At 33.6% G+C, this 10,411-nt stretch overlaps 1 protein-coding gene across 3 annotated transcripts in view; it reads right to left on the reverse strand.

The window, feature by feature from the left end:
- Positions 1-1,581: 1,581 nt before the first annotated feature.
- The window catches only part of LOC137623082 (WD repeat and SOCS box-containing protein 1-like), a 99,727-nt gene continuing 90,897 nt past the window's right edge, over positions 1,582-10,411 (reverse strand). For all 3 annotated transcript variants that reach the window (XM_068353737.1, XM_068353735.1, XM_068353736.1), the window contains 7 exons: positions 9,772-9,998; positions 8,930-9,039; positions 6,010-6,132; positions 5,067-5,217; positions 4,812-4,947; positions 3,796-3,918; positions 1,582-3,593 (listed from right to left, as the gene is read on the reverse strand). In XM_068353737.1, the coding sequence (XP_068209838.1) occupies positions 3,428-3,593; positions 3,796-3,918; positions 4,812-4,947; positions 5,067-5,217; positions 6,010-6,132; positions 8,930-9,039; positions 9,772-9,998 (1,036 nt within the window). In that variant the 3' untranslated portion in view covers positions 1,582-3,427. The remainder of the gene's footprint in view (positions 3,594-3,795; positions 3,919-4,811; positions 4,948-5,066; positions 5,218-6,009; positions 6,133-8,929; positions 9,040-9,771; positions 9,999-10,411) is intronic.

Genomic DNA, 10,411 nt, shown 5'->3' on the forward strand with positions numbered 1-10,411 from the left:
GATGAAAAGATTTGACTATAAAGTTAAAGGTTCAGGAAGATTGACCCTCAAATGAAAAGTAAACATGTGCAAATGTGGATCTGTTAAATTAGTATGATAGGATTTTATACCAGTCTTCTCTGCGAGAAGCTACAATGATACAATAGTCCCAAGTCCTTGAGTGGTTCCAGTCTTTGATTCACAAGATTTATCTTGCCAGGAAAGCAGATGGTTTCATCTAAAGGGGAATTAGATAGTTTATATTGTGCATGTCAAAGGCCTCCCTGTACTAACCGTTGACTTCCAGGAGGGAAGATAATCTTTAATTCTGTCAAGCTGACAAATTTGGGAACTATACCATAGATATTCTACCTCTAGATGCCGGATGAACTGAGCCCGCAAGCGTGTAAACGACAGCCAACTTGGAGAGGCTCACTTGTCAAGGTTGCCAAGCACCAATTCAACTGTCAACATTGTTTATTGTTGACATGATGAACTTTTGTACTTGCTTCGGCTGCACTAACAATGTAGTCAAGACAACAAACTCACAAATATATACTGTACATATATTCATTTTATCACAGAAGATAAAGAAACTTGTCCCTTCCCTCCTCTGAAAATGTTATCTTTTATCATTCGGATGTTTAAAAAATAATGATTGAAATTAGCATAATGGTTGGCAAGTCTAAATTGAGCGAGAGCTTTGTAAACTAGCTCAGTTCAATTTGTTGCAGTCCATGATGGTTCTTTAAAGTTTAAACTTACAATTTTTGTTCAATCTCTTGGGTAAAGAATAGTTAAATCACTGAACTATTAAGAGTTCTTGGGTGGTCGATCTCCAAGGTATCAATGTAACAAAAGTGACTACTGTACGTATTCGTTCTGAATCACGGTCCTTGGTCGATGTATTTCTCCTACTCGTATGTATGTAGACGGCAGATATGTGGATACAAGGAAGCAAGAGAATTTTCACTTTTGAGGTCATACAGTCGACTCTTTGAAATTAATAATTGCTATTTTATTCTGCATACTTAATTAGGGTCAGGTGGTGGAAGGTGTTACTTATATTTTTCTGTTTATATCCTATTTTCCACACACAAATACAGTACTGCATCTTTATGGATACTTTCATAGTTTTATTAAGTATACATTTTATGGATGTTATTACAAGGATCCCCTATTTATGGTATAGTAAGGTATTCAATGTAATTCTTGTGGCTTTCTCCCTTACAGACAATAAACCTGTTTATCATCTATAGCTAGGGTGCCACAGCCACCCTCCCCCGTTATCCACCACAGATGAAGCTTCATAATGCTGAATCTCCTACTGCTGCTACCTCCGCGCTCATCTAAGGTACAGAGGTAGCAGGGAGGAACGTAGAGAGTAGAGGTCCCCTTTTTGTTTTGTTTCATTTGTTGATGTCGGCTACCCCCCAAAATTGGGGGAAGTGCCTTGGTATATGTATGTATGTCTTATCTATAGCTGGTTTTCAAACAGGTTTTGTTTATGAAACACACTATAGATTACGCACAAAAACATGATGGATAAATTTTCCCGGTGATTCGAAAATACTCTGCAAGTAACAAGGGAATGAAACAATATTTTGAATAACATTTATTACAAAAACTAAACTGTACAATGGACTTAGTAAGAATATATCAATGCTATGAATTCTTTTCAGTAGTTAATAATACATTCAAGCAGGAACATTAGCAAATCTTCCATCAAACAACTGAATTCATTTCCATACACAATATTTTAAGAACTTTTCTAAACTTATAATAGTACCTCATTTGCATCTAAATTTTTATTGGAATCCAGAAAATATGAACTGATAAAATCCCTAACTGCAGGATCACAATGACAACCGTAATTGTTCGTTACAATGCACAGGGCAAAGTGTAAAATTTTCAACTTTATATTGTTTAAACAAATTTCTATAAATTGTTAATGATAACCTGAAGATTTCGTAATAAAATGGTAATGATGCTATGAAAATAAATTTAGGTATCTTTACAAGTAAAATTACAGTACAGAAAACTACATTTCCCAAAACACCAGTTTCTCGATTCATAATAGACCAGCTGAACCACGTGTCTAACGATTGAAAACTAATGAGGGAGATTCTTTTCCCGATGAGATTACAACTACATTCACACAATCTATGCTAAAACGCAGTAGAAATCCTCTATCATTACTTAGGTAGTTGAACCAGACCACCAAGTTCAAATAGCTACTGCTTTTCCCTTCCGAAGAAATAAGATTTTCATGTCCTAAATCTCCATTATCGCTAATTTTCCCCCTTAGCGCCTCTCTTATAAAAATTAAAATTTCCTGTAATGTAGAATTGAAAGCAAGATGTTACCACTCCGTTGGTATAAACCTAAGTCTTGCAAGTCTACCATCCTAAGTTGGTGATTATTATGAAAAGCTTTAATCTTTGTTGACACCAATCAAAACAGCGCAAATAATACTGTAGCTTCATAGAAAAAAAAATATGAAAAAGCTTCTATGGTAAACCCTAATCTGCACAGCATGATTAATACTGCACTGTTTGGAAAAAATTATAAAGTTTTAATAAGTTTTCTGGGTCGACCTGTGGCGGCCGGTGAAAAGGGGTCCTTCTAATACACTTTTCGCCACAGGTCTCTCCCCAGAAATAGATTTTTCCTTCGTCAAAATCCCTTTTTTCTAGTTGCAAGAGACATGATGCTTACAATAATTCTATAATCTGCAAATGTTTGATTAAAAAAATCTCAACACTAGCTACCCACTATATACACAAACATTCAAAGGGACATTTATGACTCTGGTCTGACATAAAAAATAACAAGTGATTTTCCTCCAAAAAAGGGGAATGTGAGCAAGTAATTTATGGCAAGTGATGGGATGAGAAATCTTATTTTCATGAATGACGAAATGATAGATGCATGACAAATTCAATAAGTAATCAGTCACAGTGAATGAAATCCATGTAATATGCACCTCAGAAAGATCTAATATATACTTTAAAAATCTGTCAATTACTCATAAGAAAATGGTAGTTGCACAATTTATTGCAGTCACTTAACATAAATATATATTACATCCTACTGATTTATGAAAACTTAAAGCTACTAAACTATTAAAAAAATTAGAGCAGCACAAAAAGTTGCTTTTTTCTGAAGAAAAAAAAAAATCCTGGAAACTGTAACTTCCAATTGTACAGCAAAATAACACGTTGAATGCTAAAGGAACTAATCAGATGCATAATCTACATTCAAGAATAGTATTCACAACTTTGGTCAACTAGAAAATTTCTCGTTTGAAAATGATTAAGGCGTAGAACTGCTATTTTACTGTTTTTAGGAACTTGAAATAAGTTTACAGAATAAATTAGGCGTAACCTACTAAAATTTAAGTCACTTCTGATAAATACAAAAAATGTTTGGCAGATACGAAATACATTCACCACTGCTTGTACTGAAGATATGGTTTTAATGTGTGAGGCAGCATGAGGTCATCCCGTTTTGTAATATCGCCCAGTGATCTTCGGATGGACATTCTCGAAAGGTGCAGTAATGAGGGAACTAATGCTGGGGCCAAGAAGAAGAGTACACTTCCCGATGAATGGCTAAAAGAACAGATAAAAATAACCATTAACCAAAGCATGAAAAGCATATGCCAAATATGAACACAAAATAAAACAATACAAAGTTCATGATTAAAACAGCATTAATTATTTCAGGAAAACTCTAGAAATAAAAGTTAAATTTCCAGGAAAAGATATTATCATGGAACTGGTGAATTTCAAAAGGATATTTATTTAAACTCACCCCACAGCTACTGCACCTCCAACGGGAGAAAAGGTACAATTTAGCATTGAAGTCCCTTCTAGAGCAGCTCCCATACACTCTGGTTCGTCATCTAAACATGTCAGGTTCCAAAAACGTAAGAATCTGAAAGTTTAAAAAGGTCGTTAAATAATCTACATACTACTGTACTTAAAAAAATATATACATATAAACTTTTATTCAAAATATCTGGCCTAAAAAGTACTTCTGGAAATATTGTTGTAATACCCGGCAAGTATATCATTAACTCACTAGCCAAATATACTTTACAGTATTACCTTGGATTACGAGCAACTTTAAATGCAAGGAAATTGAAACAGTATACAAACTTGACTTTGGTCAATAGTATTGCATCGCCCTTCGAACAAAATTTTCCGCCACATGGGCATTTTTCATTGACAATTAAAAACAAGACCGATACTAATTAAATAAGAAAGAAAGAATAAAATGCAAATGCAGTCATCTCTCGATAGGTTCCCAGTGATAACTAAATGTAACTTGTGTAAATGGACGACCCATTGTCCACCAGAAGGCATAAATTGAGTGATTCAGTTAGTGGTAGTGAACATCATTCAAGAGAAAGTCTCATTATTTCAGGACTTTAAAACGGAAGAGATTCTCCTCTCATGTAGCGACCCCCTCCTCCTCTTCTGACTCCCCTCAAAGATAGCGAGTATATTTGTCAACTACTGTATTTACATTTTTCATTGTGGTTATTAATTTTCATTCATTTCCATACGGGATTATAATTTGCATAAAAATTACCATTACAAAACCTTTAAAAATTAGGAAATGTGTGTATTTATGGACACGTAGAACACCTAGAGTGAATTTCCTCTATTTCTTAAAAGAAAAATTAATTTAGGATAAGAGGATTTTAGGTTGAGAGCTGGCTCCTAGAACAAATTTAAACTCTTAACCCAAGGTACTACGGGCACTGTATTTGTAATAAACAAACTTATGAAGACCAGGAAAGGGCTTCTTAAATATATACATACCCATCACTGCAGACAGTTGCGACATGGCAACCATTCGGCGAAAACGCAACACCTTTCACAACAGAATTATTTTCCCCTGACATGTATATCACTCCAGGAGGGGGGTTCATGTGGTTAAGCACTCTTAGCTGTTCACCTGAAATCATTAAAACATAAATAAGAAATCCATACACGAGTTAAATAAATTATTTCATAAACTTCATCTATGAAAACAAAATGGAACTTTTGAGATTTTAAAATACATAAACTACTAACCTGTGTGTGTATCCCATATAATAACCCTTGTATCACCAGAGGCAGTAGCCAGCATAGCACCATCGGGAGAAAAGGCACAAGAAAGGACATTATTGTAATGACCAGAAAATCTCTTTGCTAAGTGGTATGACTCCATGTCCCAGAGCAGCACCTGAAAGAGATTAAAATATTATCCCTTTTACCCCTAAAGGACGTACCGGTACGTTCTTGCAAAACACTGTTAATTGCATGTTTTTACATATTTTTGATCATTTAATGAGAAACTTCAGGCATTTTCCAAAAGAATGAGACCAGCCTGACCTCTCTAGGACAAAAATTAAGCCTGTTAGAGCAATTTAAAAAAAAATATATAGCAAAATGTGCTCGAAATTTAACCTTATGGTAGGGGTAAAAGGGTTAAATGTCTTGACATTAGAGGAGAATAGTAGAAATAAAAAAAAAATATCAACCTTAGTAACGAAATGCATTATTATTTGCAATTTGTCCCAGAATGTCATATTTCAGTACTGTACTATATTATGCTTGGATCTTGTATTAAAGTATTTTGTTTGGCTTAGAATCTCCTTGTACTTAAGCACTACATTGTGATTGGAATCATCTTTTATTATGGTATACAGAACTTTACGGGCAAAATTATTTCTAAGAAATAATAAAAAAAACTTTGTCTTTATAGTGTCCAATACATTTGAGTGCTTGACTAAAATGACAAATTCAAAAACATTCAAGAGTGGTTGCTTTACGGAGTCCAATATATTTGAGGTCAGTAACTATCTGATTGAAGGACAAATCAAATACAGACATAAACCCATAATGAACTGGGACAACTTATACAATAACCACTTATCCTAAATTTACCAATGTCTATAAATCCTCAAAGTTATTAAAACAAATAAATTGCCTTTTATACAGATGACCCAAAGAAAATTAATCTTGAAAGTTTTACCTTCTGTTTGTCACCAGTCGAACACAAAAACTTCCCATCCGGTGACCAGCATAAACCTCGAACTGGACCAACGTGCTCGCGCAATGTCTTGAACATGTTTCCATCATCGCACATGTCCCACACCTGCAAGTGGAAGAGGTAAAAGATTAGTTTCTACTCGATACACACCTCAGGATCAATTTGGTTTCCCAAACCATAGAAGATGGTATTTAGGACTGTATCCCTTTTTTAAAAAATTTATCAATTTAATGGGTTGACAGCTATAGGTGAATAAAAAAAAACGTTAAATCTTGAATAAAAACATACACACAATCAATCTCTGATTCACACTAGTTCGTAACACGGTACTGTTGTCTTATTTGCTTATAACAAATTGATTATTACTCTTCAGCAAATAGTACCAAGCCTATGATGTCTAGCTTTTGAATTTATTATCCTATAGCGTCAAATCCACAAGTCTAAAAGTCTTATGAATGAATAGTCACTTATACAATTATGTGAAATAAAAATGAGATTTCTGGATAAATCGTTTTTTAGATTTGATGAATTTACTTATTACTGTAAAAGTTACATTTGCAAACTAATTAGGAGTACTGTATCTAATTTCTACATGATAAGTTTGATAGTTTCTGAAAAAGAAAACACTAAGCAAATTACAACCACAAACATACAGTACACAGCCATGGAACGGATTCGAAACAAGGCACAACTGTTCCAAGCAGTCGGCTCAGTCCAACGCGAAGACCTGTCAAGGGAAGGGCAGTCAGTGCAAGCGTGGGACTACACCCACAACCACTTTCACATTTTCCTTAAGTACAGTAAATCATAAATACCTAATTGTGTATATTTAAATATATATATCCCTTTTTAATATTACATTATCCACGCAAGTTAGGTTGAAAGTAAACTGATTTGACCTAATAGGCCCTCAAGTTGCATGAATCGTGGTGCAAAAAATGGAGCGAAATCAGTAAAAAGCACTGCAGATATATAAAGGTGGTAGGCTGTACCATCTGTTAACAATTTGGAAAAAAGACGACACTGAAGTCTCGTAAACTTATTTGATCTATTAGGCCCTCAAATTGCATGAACCGTGGTGCAAAAAATGGAGCAAAATCGGTAAAAAGCACTGCAGATATATAAAGGTGGTAGGCTATAACATCTGTTAACAATTTGGAAAAAAGATGACACTGAATTATAGTAAACTTATTTGATCTATTAAGCCCTCAAGTTGCATGAACCGTGGTGCAAAAAATGGAGCGAAATCAGTAAAAAGCACTGCAGATATATAAAGGTGGTAGGCTGTAACATCTGTTAATTTGGAAAAAAGATGACATGGAAGTATAGAAGTAAATTCATGCACTAATACCTTATAATTAGTGCCCAAACAAAATTTCAGAAATAATTTCTTGAAATAATTCAATAGGTGAAAGCAGTCTTTAATAGCTTAACATGTGCATATGCTTATAAAACTAAGTCTGAGCATGGATCAACGTAAGGGCAACCATCAAAATGAAAGTGGCTTAGCAGATTATTCTAATGTGCCATTTTCACAAAGTTTGAATCCATATACAGTGCTGTAGAAACAGAGTTTTTAGTAATGAACTTTTCTAGTGTAGGCACTTCCCACTGTAGAAATTTTGAAACTTTTTAGTAATAAATCTTTCTACTGCAGAAATTTGAATTTTTTTAGTAATGACTCTTTCCACTGTAGAAACTTTGAAACTTTTTAGTAATAAACCTTTCTACTGTAGATATTTTGAAACTTTTTAGTAATGAATCTTTCTACCGTAGAAATTTGAAACTTTTTAGTAATGAATCTTTCTACCGTAGAAATTTGAAACTTTTTAGTAATGACCCTTTCCACTGTTGAAACTTGTGGAATGAACCTCTCAAGTGTAGAAACGTTGAAACTTTTTAATAACGAACCTTTCTACAGTAGTAACTTTGAAGCTATTTAGTAATGAACAGTTTTACTGTAGTAACTTTGAAACTTTTTAGTAACGAACCTCTCTACGGTAGAAACTTTGAATTGCTCTAGTTATGAACCTTTCAAGCTGCCCAATTAGATCTATATTCCAAATATATCTTAGTACGATAATTTCACCCAAAAAAAATCTAAATTAAGCCAAATAACAGTTGCTGTACTCATAAAAAGAATAACAGATTTTGGTATTCTTTTACTATACAGTATTTTGATATTAAAGATCAATAAAAAACAAATGATTAACATAAAAACCTGTTCACAAATTCAAAGAATTCCTTTCTCCATCAATTTTTTATTCCACAGTACAATGTTTTGAAAGCTGCCACATTTTGGTATAGGAAAGGCAATTCTATATAAGCATAGTCTTTTAAAGCAATTCTGAACACAATATTTTCAGGTTCTAATAAAGAAATAATCTCTATTACTCTGATCATATGTTTTACGCATCTCCATTCATAGATCGAAACTAATTTAACAACACAGCATGTGTTTTGTCTATACAATATTTGGCTGAGTAAAATAGTAAAAAATCTGTAAATTGTACAGCCCTACTGTACTTCAGTACACTGCAGTAAATTTTCAGCTTTAGTTAGTTACGAAAACTCTTATCTGAATGCTCACTATTTCAGTTTAACTTCAACCTACTCTCACTTTATTTGTAAATGGAACACCCATAAATATTAGCTAGTGCATTAATTACATGCGATTCATCAAAATAAAATATTAAATTTTACTCAATTTTTATATCAAAGCTGTAACTTTTAAAAAGCTTATTCACATTACGGGTCAACATTCCAACATGCTTAACATGACAAATTGTAAAGCTTGTTAATTCAACATTCTCTTGAACGCCTGACTGGTCTTACTGAACTAAAATGCTAGTATGGATATCTTTTAAAAATAAATTAGGCTTGATATCAATCTAAAGCTTACCTTGATGGTCGAGTCTTTTGAAGCTGATACCAGCCGTAAGGATCCATCGGGAGCAAAGGCTAATGCCGTGACTGGTTGTACGTGATCTGTCAGCTCGAGCAAAAGTTTTCCTGAAACAAAATAAAAAAATTCTGTAATCCTTTACTGATAAAAAATAAATTCTGTAACCCCTTTCCAATACTAAAAATAAAACTGTAACCCTTTTCCCCTGATGCAAATAAAATTCTGTAACCTTTATAGGAAACTTTATTTGCTATAAGCCAACCTGCCTCCTCTTCAAGAAATTTCAATTTGAGACTTCCCCGGGAGGTTTTATTTTTATCACTATCCCCTTAAGATTAGATTTGACATTCTGCTTCTCAAGGGAAGTTTTCAACTCTTACTTTCACCCTGGGAAAGTTTCTATGCAATCCTTTTCAAAGAAATTTGCAGTGCTACTTGCACCCAAAAGATTGAACCTAAGTCCCTTTTTAAAACAGAGTTTTTAGCTACAAAACCTGTGTGTAAAATGCTGATAGGAAATGGGAACTCCATACAGAAATGAGTAAAAACTGAAGATAAGGAAGAAAAAATAAGGGAAAACAGAAACTCTAATGAATAGAAAGTTAACTAAATATAAACATAAACTCTGGAGTGTGCCTTGTTACAAAATAATTTTACAACAGTTACACTGTACTTTATAAGTTAGCACATCTGTCGATGATAATTTACTTAAGTATGAATTAAAACTTAGCCAAATACTGCAATAGAAAACCTCTATATAATATTTCACTTTAAATTAAAATAATTAAACATATGAGGTGGAAAGTACAGTAAAGGACTATATACAGTACTGTACATACCTGTGTAAGGGTCCCAAATCCTGATTCTTCCATTGCTATGTCCCGTAGCAAGGATGAGATCCTTTGAAAAGTCAAAGCGTGTCCAGTACTCTCGTTTCACAGGTACGAGGTCCTCTTCGGGCGTGCCTGTCCCAAATGCTAGACTCGTTACAGTGAACCCTGCGTCAATACTAATTTTCTCCGTGAAGAGTTCATATCCATCAGCATCCTGACTGTCTTCAGATTGCCTGGAAAAATAAAATGAAACTTAGGGAGCAGTTCAACAAAAGTCGTGCAAAAATGAAAGTTACGTTGGAAGTATTTGTCACTTTAATACACAGTACGGGAACAGTCTGTAAAAATCCAGCTGCAGTTAAAACAAGGAAGCATTTCCCACTTACCAAGTTATTTCCAAAATTCTACTTTCTGTATTTCCAAAATACTACTTTTTGTATTTCCAAAATACTACTTTTTGCATTTCCAAAATTCTACTTTTATATGTATTTCCAAAATTCTACTTTTTTTTTTTTGTATTTCCAAAAATTCTACTTTTTTTTTGTATTTCCAAAATTCTACTTTTTGTATTTCCAAAATTCTACTTTTTTTTTTGCATTTCCAAAATTCTACTTCTCTGAAAATTAACTGGAGTTCAACCTGGTTT

Source organism: Palaemon carinicauda, chromosome 30 (genome assembly GCF_036898095.1).
Source record: "Palaemon carinicauda isolate YSFRI2023 chromosome 30, ASM3689809v2, whole genome shotgun sequence".
In the NCBI taxonomy this organism is placed as follows: domain Eukaryota; kingdom Metazoa; phylum Arthropoda; class Malacostraca; order Decapoda; family Palaemonidae; genus Palaemon; species Palaemon carinicauda.